The 13377-nt window shown below is 35.2% G+C and overlaps 1 protein-coding gene across 1 annotated transcript in view; it reads right to left on the bottom strand.

Moving 5' to 3' along the window:
- USH2A (usherin) overlaps positions 1-13377 on the bottom strand; it is a 962202-nt gene that overhangs the window by 303312 nt on the left and 645513 nt on the right. The window contains 1 exon segment of the mRNA XM_020982269.2: positions 1256-1596. Coding sequence (XP_020837928.1) covers positions 1256-1596 — 341 coding nt within the window.

The following is a 13377-nucleotide window of genomic DNA, read 5'->3' as shown; positions in this document are numbered from 1 at the left end:
TCATCAAGTATATCCTTAATGTCTATGTATATTATTATCATAAAAATATTACTAAGTGGGAAAGTAGGCATATATTTTGGTAATTTTTGATGTGTTCTAAGTCTCCTTTTTCAGTAGTAATAAAGTGTAAAATTTTTTCCATGCCTTTGATAGCTTTTCCTCTTTCAGATAGACTGTGAATCAGTTTCTCAATGCCTTTACAATTATGTTAGCTACAGCATAATTATCCATGTACATTAAGTTTAATCTATTGCTTTTTGCATTTTTTCTCTTTAGTGTCATTTCTATTTCTTCTATGAGCATATTAAGGGCTGAGTAGTTAGAATGTAAATTTTGTAACTCATTTTTCCTTCATGACAAAAAAAAAATCTTTGCAGATTTTTTCCATTTTTCTTCTCTTTTCTATCTTTCTTTTCTGTTTTTCCTTCCATTTTTATCCTTACATTCCCTCAGAATGACTCTGCTTATTTGAGTTACTCAACAAATATTCTTTATACGTATTTTATCATCTACCATTTTTGTGTTTTATGAAGAGATATTGACCATAATTTTCCATTATTATTCTGTGATATATTTTAATGAGTTTAAAAACTGATATTGCCTTTAGCTGTCATATCTTTGACAAGTAAATCAATATTTAATAACTAAGGGCTTTTTAGTCTTTTTAAGTATCATTATTATGGCAATTGACCAACATCAGCTGCATTTCTCAATAAAATTATTATAACTAAATTATTATAGACTATATGTTCATATCTATATACCATTTTCATTATCAGTAACTCGTTTGGACCTTATGGCTCTCATAGTACAGCCTAATGTTACCTTAATTTCTTTATTGCTATATCATGTTAAACTTAGAAGTCATATCCAGATCTTTTTCAGGCCAACATCTGTCTAGCTATGCTCCCCCCACTTTGTAATTGTAAAGTTCATTTTTATCCTTATAAATTTAACCATGTGAAATTCATATCTAAACTAGTATTCAGTATGTTAACTTGATTAGTAAAGTATAATAAAACACTTTTTCTTGAAATTAGGAATAGGTGTGTATATGGTGACTAGGTAACTGCTGCATTGAAAGGAGTTAGGTATTCAGAGTACCATGAAATGAACTTGTTAATTATTATAAGTATCTATTACAGTGCCATATCACTTCAAGCACAAGATGTGAAACATCTACAAATAAAAGAATTTCAATACTCATTTCTCTGGAAATAACATATTTAGATAAATTAATACTAAGATCACTTACCTCAGATGAGGTCCATTTGGCCTACTGGGTGGCTGCCAAGAAACCCCAATATATGTCTCACTCACAGGAGTTACAGACAAAGGATTAACACCCTGAGGTAGTGTGGGTTGGGTTGTGATATAAGTAGGCAAACTCTCTGTGCATCCTCCAAGATGTCCGCCACCTCCTGAGCAAGCCAATATGGTGACAGAATAGTTTGTGAAAGGAATGAGGTGGGTCATTATTTGACTAAATATAGAGGTATTGCTGCTGCTGGGGGTAACTATAATTCTTGGGTCTGGCATGCAGACTTCGTAGCTGAGTATGTCACCATTTGGGATGAGAGGAGGACTCCAAGTGACCTGTATGGAAAGAAATGTTTAAAATCAGCATAGGCATATAGAAAGAGGACGATTCAATTTCACAAAACATGGAGACAGGTTTTGTCGTCTTTTTTTTTCTTCTAATGAAGTCACCTTCCAAGTATCCACTTGCTAAAGAATCTTTGCTCCTGAAAAGTAATGAATGATGTTGGATCAATTAACAGTACACCATGAACTAAATGAAAAGCTATTTCCTTGATCTGGCTTTCCATCTCAACATGTTCTAGGACTGTCAAATACACAGCACCTTAGTGATTCATCTCCACTGTGGGTGTGTCAAAGAACACTGAGTAAACACATGGAGAAAATTCACACATCCCCATGCATCAATAGGGCAGCCACAGGATTTGATAGTTTGCTCATTTACAACTCAATTACCCAAAGCACCAGAATCCTTTATCTCACATTGTTCCTGTGGATTGTAAATTGCAATACTATTGTTGCGGTATTCAATAAAACCAGACAGTGTTTTCAGATTTTGGAAGATGCTGAACAATTCAGTTATTGAAACTTTCTGAGATGAATAGTGAGTACTTTAAAAAAAAAAGTACTATAGGAACAATACCACAAGATATAACCAGTTCTCAAGGGCAATGGATGTATAGAGTGCATTAAAAGAACAGGCAATTTTCTGATAAGTGAGAATATTCCTTGGGTCTAGGGAGACAACATGCAAACAACTATGTGAAAAAAGAGGTATAGAGGAGAAAACACAGATAATCTCACAGAGAAGGTATTAAACATAGAGTTCTTGCAGAAGGTGAAACATGAATGAAGCCAGGGAAGCTAGAAAATGAAGATGAGAGAGAAAATTCCAGGCATGGCCATGCTGGAGCAAGCTTGAAAAGGCTTTTTGAGAGGCAATTGTTAAATTTTCATTGTGAACATTTACACCTCAGAAAAGGGAAAATGCTACAAATCGGGACTAAATTTATTATTTTTTGCTAATCAAATGAACTAAGTTCCGCAAATGCCAATTGTTCTTTGCTTTGCTTTTCTGTTTGTTTTTGACCATGGTTCATTAGACTTCTTTCTCTAATTTTTTTTTTAGTTGAAAAAGCATTATATCTCAAACTTGAGTGAAAACAGGCATAAAACTTCAAGTTATTATATAAAAAACTAAATTTTCGACTGAAAATGAAGAGAACAATTAACAAAAATAAAGATAATGTTCCTACACATTTTTCTTGCTTCTTTTCCAGAAATGATTATATTATTCTAGTGAATATGGTGATATATTCTAATAAATTATAATTTCCATTCCATCATAAGAAAATAGTTTTATATTGAGATTAGTGAGTATTGTTTTCCAATTAGGGTTGGTATGTTAAATGTTCTATCCTCCTATTTGATTTTTCAATTGTGGACAGTAACTTTTTAAAGGAATGACTACTGGGAAGTAGAAATGACATGTATACTTCGAGTGTTCTCTCACTTATTAAGAGATCATTCACAGTCCAATTCTCTTCCCTCTTCATATTGGATAGCTGCTGAACCCGTTGTTTCTCGTAATTTCTAGCCAGTATTTACATCCCCCAATTTGAATCCATCCTGTACTAATTGTCACACTAATCATTCTAAAATACCATGTTCATCATGTCATTTTTGTGCTTAGAACTATTCAATAGCATCATGATGCTTGTCAATGTAAGTCAGAATTTATTAGCAAAGAAATGTTCTAGTCCCGATCTACCTTCCCAGCCTTATCTCTGACTTCTCCCCTGTGGCCCATTGTAACAGGGCTCCTCACTATTCCTTAAAAAACACTCTACTTCCTGCTTTTGTCTTGTCACATAAGAATATAATCCTTGAATGGACCTCAGAGTCATTTACACTTTTCTAGTTCTGTGGCACTTGTATTATTCTTCTTGATTTTTCAAAGATTACCAAGCAGATATCACATCTATTAGTTTTTGTTTTCATTAACCAGAACTATAGTTTATCTGAGCCTATTCACATGAAGTGATTGAGGCCAGCTATGTGATTTGCTCATCATATTTCCTCAATCTGGAAGACCCTTTACTTAAATCTTTACCTGAAACTCCACTATTATTCAGGACTCAGTTTTGGGGCTTAGTTATCTCCTCCCCTCATTCTTGAAGCCTTTCCTGATTTCCCTAATTGGCTGGAATTTCTCTTTGAAAATCTCAAAGCACATTAAAATTTTATTTTGAATGTATGTCTTCATTAGGTACTTCAGCTCTGTCTTAAAGTATAGTTGCTATTATACATAATTTCCTTCACTAGATGGTAAAATTTCATTACCGCCCCAAGACAAAGGGAGTACAATATTCAATTTATATCATACCTAGCTCTTAGCACAGTGTCTTGTATGCAATAGGCTCTCGAAAAAGGACAGGTTTGAATGACATGAATAAATGACTATTTCCAAACAACTTTTTCAATCCCTTATGTCTTTTCCCACAAATAAACCTACTGCTTCAGCCCAATGGGTCTCTTCTAGTCTCAAAAATAATCCAAGCATATTCTGCCCAAATCTTACTAATATTTCAAGGCACATTTCAGGTATTATTTCTTCAAGGAAGTCATTTCTGTCTCCTGAAAACTCATAATGATCGTTGTCTTTACCACTTGATTGGCATTTAACCTTACACAATTGTGTAACATTTTTTAGATTATAATCTTGCATATTATTTAACAGGTATAACTATTTAACTCTTAGTGCACATGTTGTCTTTCCAACCAAACTGTAAGGTTCTTCATGGTGTCGGCATTTCCCACAACACCTACCATATAAAATATATATATATATATAGATATAGATATAGATATAGATATAGATATATATCTATATCTATATCTATCTATCTATCTATCTATCTATATATATATATATATATATATATCTATATATATATATATTATAGGGGGATAAATAAATATGTACTGGATGTTGGACTTTCCACTTTGTATTATCTCTCACACAAAACTTTTGAGTTTTATTTGAACTCAAAGGTTGTGCAAATACTATTATCCCATTTTTATAAAAATGGAGGTCATATACAGAAAGATTATCCATGGTCATGCAGTTCGTAAACATCGGAATCCAGACTTGAACCTGAATCTAGTGACCCCTAGTCAGTAGTCCAGAGCTCTATACTGCTTCTCATATACCACTCTGCCTCCCAATTGTGAAATATTTGTTGGGCACACAAGATACTTTACTCAAACATTTCACAGAATCACAGAATACTATCAATGGTGGAGGGGGGAAACCAAAACATTTAAGGGAGGCTATGTGGCATATCGGAAAGAGTTATAGATTGCAAGTGTAAATCCTAATTGTGACCCTGGAGTAGGTACTTTCTCTCCCTATACTTTAGTTTCCTTATATATAAAAAAGAAAGCATTTGACAATTTTTGACTTCTAAATCTGAATCTGATCTAATAATATGGACTGAAATAAGAATTCATTACTTTACATTTCTTGAAATTTCTTTTGAGATAGTTAACTCTGAGTAACAGCTAATGAACCCTATGTCAGTGCTAACAGGTATATTCTTTCTTCAACATTTTAAAAAAAATTATTATTCTGAAATCTTAAAAGACAAACTCACAGAAAGGAGAACCAATCAAATTGAATAAGACTACAAACTTCTATCTTATAGGAAAGGGGAGAAAATACCTTTCAGAGAGAACAGGCTAAAGATTTTCAAAATTTTGCTTTGACTAAGATTGCACACCATATTGAGAATTCCCCAAAGGTCAGCATTGGCCTAGAAGCTTTTCAGAAGAAAATATCAAGGATTTAACAGTGGTCCTGATGGTTCTAGAAAACTTTGCCCTATGGTTGAACTGCATGACTACTTTTTTTCATACTGATTTGCTGAGTTATTTAGAGTCTGCTGGAAGAAACAAAGTTATAGATAGGATTCTTATGAACCAGAGAGAATGTGACACACTATAGGTGATACCTAATACACCTAAAGCAAGAAAAGGTGTGTGTATGTGTGTGTGTGTGTGTGTGTGTGTGTGTGTGTGTGTGTGTGAGAGAGAGAGAGAGAGAGAGAGAGAGAGAGAGAGAGAGAGAGAGAGAGAAGACCATTTTTTTTGTGAACTTGAAGAATGAGCCAAGGTCTCAGGGGACTGATTGGGCCTTCTAGTGTAAGCGCTATCACAGCAACAATCCATGTGATTGATCCATGTTACACAACCTCCCCCGTCTTCATCCTGAGTCTTCTGAGAGTTCAAGCCAGACCCTGGCAGTACATGAAAGCAGGCGATATGACTCAGAAGACAGTCTGTGTTGGATACAGGAATGGCCTGTTCATTGATTCAAATCCCAGTGTTGAGGCCATGAAAAGAAGTGCACTAGAGAAAGCCCTATTGAGGAAACTGCTGGGAGAGATTAACTGATTAAACATAATTACTCTGGAAACTGTCATTTAAAGATCAGTAAGCCTTATTTTCTCCAATACAAACATTTAAAGGCAATAGGAATTTATACTGTTAAAAATTACAGCCTTGGAAAACAATTGTTTTTGACCACAGCCGGCTGGTATATTTCAATCTAAATCTACAAAGCATTTTAGTGGAAATAGTGATAGCTGTCCAATATGGGTCACTACGTAGCATGCATAGGGCAGGATGTTAATCTTTAGCATACAAATATAGTCCTAAGGGCTAGAGTGTCATAGTGGATAGAATGGTGGCTATGTGACCCTGCCTACATCATTTCATCTCTAGGTTTGTCAGTCGACTCTAAGGCCCTATGTTATTAATAGCAGTTCTCAATATTCAGCTAGGTCTCATTTCTCTGACTACACACTGAAAGATTAAGTGGGCTGCTTTCATTTATTTATTTATTCATTCATTTGTTTATTTATTCATTCATCCATCTATTCCTTCCTTCCTTCCTTCCTTCCTTCTTTCCTTCCTTCCTTCCTTCCTTCCTTCCTTTCTCTCTCTCTCTCTCTCTCTCTCTCTCTCTCTCTCTCCTCTCTCTCTCTCTCTCTCTTTCTTTCTTTCTTTTCCCTTTAAATTGGAAATCATCTTGTTTGACCTCTTTTGAAAGTTTAAAATAAATCTGGACTTTACTCAGTGCCAGAAAAAAAAAAAGACTACATTGCAGAGGAGTGACTGATCTGTATTGGAAGAGGGATTTCATCATAGGTAAAGTCACAGGTCCAATAAAAACAAAGAAACAGGGTCCTAGATGATCCTCTTCTGTGTTTTCCATGAAGGTGAGAGAATAGCAGGAAAAGGAATTAAGGTTACTAAGAATCACATAATCTTTAAACTAACTACAAACATAAGTTTAATTATTGGTGCTACAGAAAATGAAATCTTTGTCCATTGAACAATACATCTTCAAGTAATGAGAGGAAGTGAATCGTATCAACTTTGCTGTTCTTCTACAGAAGAAATCAGAAGAAAAAAGGAGGCTGAATCTAAACAGAAGGATAGTGCCTGGGTTCTTTTTAGAGAGGCAAATAAAGGGGTTGGTATTATCATGTATGCATTTGGTCATTGCATATTGCAGTATTTATGGTGATTGTTTGCCCAAAAGTTTCCACAGAATTTATGTGTCAGTCTCTAGAGAAATTCAAGAAAAACAAGGTTAATTTGATAAATATAACTTGGTTGCTTTAATATAAAGGAAGTCATTTGGGAATATGAGGTATATATAATTAACAGAAAAAAATAACAGTACAGGGTCAAGAATTTCCTTTGTTTCCTTCCCTTGCCTCGAGCTGATAGCAAATTATTAATCACTAGTTTATGGATCTAGTCATTCAGCTACTTCCAAATCACTTATTATCATTTAGCCTATTTCAAAGCATCTTGTCCAAAAGATAACTTAGGAGTCTTTATATGTATAAAAAGTTGATGGAATTTCTCTGATCTATCAATCTGGTTACCCTATCAAAGAAAAAAAAAACATGAGGTTAACGTCACATGGTCAGGCTGTTAGTGACCACTATTTTCCCATAAAAATGCTCACAAACCATGCCTCTAATAATTAAATCATTATTTTTGCTAAAAACAGAATTCTTGTCATTGGTCTGTGGTTTGCAGATTCTATCATATTCTCTTTCTTTGAAAATTGGGACATTTTCCTTCTCCAGAACTCCCAAAATTGCTTCATGAAAGCAACATTGCTTTCAAAGGTCATTACCAGTAGCTCAACAATTATATCTATTTCTTTCTGTACCATAGTACTCAATCATCTTGAGGGCCTGGTGACTTAGAACTCACTGAAGGCAACCAGGTGCTTTTATTTCCTCACTCATTTGGGGTTTGAACCCCAATTTCTTGGAAGTAATCTTTTTTTAAAAAAATTACTTCTAGTATAAATATTATCATCCTTGGAAGAAAACACAGATACTAATTATGTCACTTACTGTTTGTGAGACCTTACATATGTCATTTAATGTTTCTGGATCTCAGCTTTCTCATCTGTAAAATGAGGGGGTTCAATTAGATGGCTTCATAAGTCTCTTCCAAATTCAGGGATTTTTTTCTATCATTTATAATCCTATGAGAATCAAGTTGAGAAATTCAGTCTCTCACAGTTGTTCATTATCATTTTCTATTTTCTTTGATTGCCATCCATGTCCCTTCTTGCCAGCAGATTAAAGGAATTCATTTTCATTTTCCTCAACAATTGTCATTAGTGGGTGGAGCCAAGATGATGGAGTAAAAGTAGTGACTTTCTTGAGCTTTACCTCAAACCCCTCCAAATACCTGCAAAAATTGGTTCTAAACAAATTCTAGAGCAGCAGAACCCACAAAATGACAGAGTGAAACAAATTTCCAGCCCAAGACAACCTGGATAGTTGATTAGAAAGGTCCATTGCACAGGGCTAGGAGAGGAGCACAGTTCAGTGTGGGCCACCCAGGCAAAAACAGGGCCTCAGCAAACCTGGAGCAGTCCTCAGGGGATTGAATCAAGGAGAGCTGTGGTGGTTGTCAGACTTCTCAACCCACAAATGCCAAACACTACTTAGAAAGTAAGTAGGAAAGGTGTGTCTGACCACTGTGAGAAAGGAGCATTCCCAGCCCCAGTCCTGTCCCAGCCCCAGGGTGGCAGCTTCTTCCAGAGCTCTCAGCCCACAGATGAAGAGGGAATCAAGTGGCTGATCAGAGGGGCATTGCAGGGATCTCTTTGCTGGTGCTGAGGCAGGATTCTCTTGCTTTGCCTGTGCTTGGATCTGGATTGCAGTCCTGGGTGGTGGTCCTGGGGTGGGGAGGAGCACTGGCATGGCGCAGCTTGTAGTGGCAGTGAAGAGAGAATCCTCCTTACATTTACAAGGCAGAAAAGAGTGCTTGTGGTCACTTATAGACCAAAGTCAGGAAAGGAGTAAACACCTCATCCTTGATCATATCACCTTGCAGGAACTGAAAATTTACAAGTGCCTAGAAGTATCTCTGAAAACAGCTGCACAAAACCCCTGAAGCTTGGGGCAGTACATTCTCCACACTGAAAATACTCTCTTACTTTAAGAAAGAGTTTAAAACTCAAATAATTGGCTGGAAACATGAGCAAACAGCACAAAAAAGTCTGACCACAGAATCTTTCTTTGGTGACAAAGAAGATCAAAACATACAACCAGAAGAAGACGACAAAGTCAAAGCTCCTACATCTAAAGCCTCCAAGAAAAAAAATATGAATTAGTCCCAGGCCATGGAAGAGCTCAAAAAGAATTTTGAGAAGCTAGTAAGAGAAGTAGAGGAAAAACTGGGAAGAAAAACGAGAGTGATGCAAGAAAATCATGAAAAAGGAGACCTCCCCCACCAAAAAAAAATGATGAAGAAAATAATTGTCACTAGCCTCAGCTCACTGTGGGCCTCAATGGCCCTGAAATTATTCTTCTGCTATCTTGCTATTATTTTGTACATATCTTCATTTTTTCTGTCCCAGAGTCCTTCATCAATGAACATCTTTTAAGCCTGTGAGTTGGGTGATGAGTTCCCTGTGTGGTCATGTTAATAACTTCTGGGAGCTCTTTTTTCTTCTTCAGTGGAATCATTTGTTCATTGTCTGATCTCCAGAATTTCATTCTTGAGAGCTTCCCATGTTGAATGAGCTGACTATCCCTGTAAATACCTTTTGATTCTTTGTCTGAACTTAATAAAGTCTGATGTCTTCAAGTATGTTTATATTACACTGAATGGAGCTTTTCTTTGTTTCTCTATTCTAAACTCTAAGATGCAGTGAACATTTGTTGTCCAAGGTTGCTATTATTTATACTTCATTTAAGTTTCATCCTTTAGGTTTGTCAGGATCTGATCCAGAATTACAATTCCTCCCATGATTTCTTAGGAAGGATGAAATTACCATTAAGTAAATCATTAATTTATTAACCGCTTTTAAAAATATGAGTAGGTGTCTGGGGGCGGGAAGCCAGACAGAGACAGAAAGACAGAGATGTTCCAGCAGATGTCTGGATTGTTGAAGTCCTTCAAAACTCCTTATCTAATTTATCATCCTATCCAGGTGATATGTAACGTACTCCTGTGACAAAATAATTTTATTTCTTCTGATAATTTTCATACAAACATTGCTCTCCACAATGTTCCCCTAGTATGGTTTCTGGATTTCCTCATTTGGCTATATCTTCTTTATGTATAATGGTGGTAATAATAACAATTATTGTTGTATTATTACACTTATCTAATGTTATAAGGTTTCCCAAGCCCTTTATATATATTATTTCATTTGATTCCCACAACAATCCTGAGTTAAGTTCTATAACTATTATTACTTCCTTTTAACAGATGAGGAAACAGTCTATGAGTGACTTAGAATTCTAAAATTATACAAATCTCTGTAGTCAAAATGTTTGTCTTAATTTCCTATAAATAACATCACACATTTAGCATTACTATTAATTTTTAGGTAGTTAAAAATATTTTCAGGCTATTAGCTTTCAATGACTTTCAGCTCTAAAAACTAACCTAATAAATAATTTGAATAAGTTAATGCATCAATTTAAATAGCTTAAATTTTATGTTGTTATTCTCCAGGAAAAAAAAATGTTGTATAGTATCTACAATTTACCCTAGGCTTGACAGAGTTAATATTAAAAATAGAAACAACTTCCTCCTTTCTCTTCATTCTACTGTATATCACAGACTAAGTATGTGGTGTGATATAAAGAGTGTGGCACTGAGAATAAAGAATAAGCCTCTTTTTTGGTAAGGACAATGTCTTTTTAAGAAGCGGCTTGGACTCTCCTCAAGAAAAAGTCCAAGTTAGCATACAGCTGAATGTTTAAAATTAGCAAGACATTTTTGAAATAACAAAAGCTTAGGAATCAGGAAATTTAGGTTCCAGTTTCAGATTTTTGTGACCTTTAGTAAATTACTTAACTTCCATAGGCTCAGTTTAACTTATTTGTAAAATGAAAGAGTAGCACTAGATGATTTCTAACATCCAAACTCTAAAATCCTAAAGTCATATTATTAAGTGTCTCTCCAAGATGTATTACGGTGTTCTCAACCAAAATCACTGGAAAAATATAGGGTCATAAAGCAATCATTCTCAAAGGTTAAAAAAAAAAATTAAACTGTGTTATATACAACTAATTTGGTCACACTATAGGTCAAAATGTCTTCCATTCTTCAGTGTTATTCAATCTCTCTCTTATCAATACCAAACAGAAAGTCCATAAGGTCAAATCCTTGACCCTTTATTACTTGGGTATTTTACTGTGTTCCTTTTCCTAATTTCCTGACAGAAAACATAGAAAGTAGAACCATGACAGGAGAATTCTTGGAATTCCTTGGAGATGATCAAAACTCATGCCCTTGATAATTAACATGGTAATGGTTAGCAAGCACAGAACCAGCAAAACCAATGCTTTAGTTAAAAGAAATAAACATCATTTTCATATCTCATTTTCAGTGAACACACCTTTCTTAAACAGAAATAAGGAATTCAGTATGACTTTTAATTCATAGTTTATTAGAGCTACATGTGTTAGCTGGAAGGCTTGAACATATGAGTATCTTGCAAAAGCTGAACTGACCGATATGTGAGCATTTGAAATATTAGACAAATTTACCTCGTAAGTTTTCTTAAACTGGGAAAATAGAAAACTCTACAAAAGCACATTACTTTCACCATTTCTAAAGAGAAAATCTACAACACTACATACTGCTATCCTTTTCTTTCAAGTAAAATTTCAAGGAAGTTGACTTTATCCTGTCTGTCCCAAAAGTCCATGTCCCTTCTGTGGTTCTTGGTTCCTTGGACCACATAAAATATTTTACTAATACTTGTCTTCTGCCCTTACCATGCTCCATTAGGGGCAGCCAATTAGCATTGGTGGGTTACACTGCCAGACTTGGACTCAATATGATCTGAGTTCAAATCCCACCTGACAACCTTACTAGTTGTGTGGCCCTGGGCAAATCACTTAACCTCACTCAGCCTTTGCGTCCTTATCTGTAAAATGTGGATAATTATAACCTACTTCTTAGGATTGTTAAGAAGTTATCAATGGAGATAATATATCTACAATGCTTTGCAAAACTTAAGGTGCTTTATTTTGTACTGTGGTTATTAGTGTATGCTTCCAATGCTTCTGCTAAACAGTAGGCTCCATGAGGGTAGAGACCATGTCTTAATAAATTTTTGTCTTTCCCTTCATTTCTACAAAGGATCCCATAAAACATAGATGCTTAATCTATGTTCACTGACTTGATTCAATACCACAACAGTTCACACTTGGCACATGAATTTATAACAGTTTTCAAAATGTATTATGTATGTGTGCATTCTGGTTCCCCCAGCCCTCAAGGACAGGTTTCATGTTTGTCTGTGAAAAAATTCATCCTTTTTTCATTAAAAAAAGTCTGTCTGTTAAGAAATTCATCCTTTTTTCTTTAAAAAAATAAAATAAATTTATCCCCTTTCCTTGAGTACCTAGAACAGTGCTGGGGCAGAAGCTGTTCATTTGTATCTGCTAACAGACATGACCAATAGACTTCAATAGTCTTCTATATGTCTGCCATAAAGACAATCAACAGCCAATTACTAGGAATCCACAATTAAAAAGGTAAGGACAGAGCTTACTAATTGAAACCAGCAATCCTAGACAATGCCCATGATTCAAGTTTCAAAATCTCTCAAGCAGGTAGAGGAGATAGAAAAGCACATGGCAGTCATAGAACATGGAAGTTTGGGGCATTATGGCTGCAATTTAGCAGCATATTGTATCTCAGGGTATCTTGTGTCTCAGAAGGACACCACTCACACCTAGAGATAAGAATAGGAGTTTTTGGTTCAGATGGGAAAGCATATCCCTTCTAAAACTATGACTAAAAATACACAAGATATTATACTAGAATTGGCATTAAGAAATAGCTTCCCTTTCCCACTCCCCCACACCTTCCCACCTTGGCATTCAAATTCTTTTTAATATCTTCAAGCTTTCTGTCTCAAGGTTACAGGTCATCCACTATTTCTCTGTTTGCCAACTATGCCTCACATCCTGAAAATCTTCAGTGTATCCTAAAGATCTTACTTCTGTTTATAATTTGATAATGTAAAGCTTATGCTACTAAAGCAACTGTTTCAAAATGCTTAACCAAGTTCTAGATGAGACTGAATATTCTTGCTGACTCTGCCTCTTGATAGCTTTTGATTTTCCTGCAATAATTTGAACACTAATAAAAGTTTCATTTTTTTTAAAGTCATCGCTAGTGCACAGTTTCTACATATTTCAGGCACCAAGTCATATATACTTTCAGATTCCTAACCTGGGGTTATCATTGCCCCAGGGGACTCAT

Source organism: Phascolarctos cinereus, unplaced genomic scaffold (genome assembly GCF_003287225.1).
Source record: "Phascolarctos cinereus isolate Bilbo 61053 unplaced genomic scaffold, phaCin_HiC Scaffold_5;HRSCAF=322, whole genome shotgun sequence".
In the NCBI taxonomy this organism is placed as follows: domain Eukaryota; kingdom Metazoa; phylum Chordata; class Mammalia; order Diprotodontia; family Phascolarctidae; genus Phascolarctos; species Phascolarctos cinereus.
This window is presented reverse-complemented; position numbering and strand designations above follow the sequence as displayed.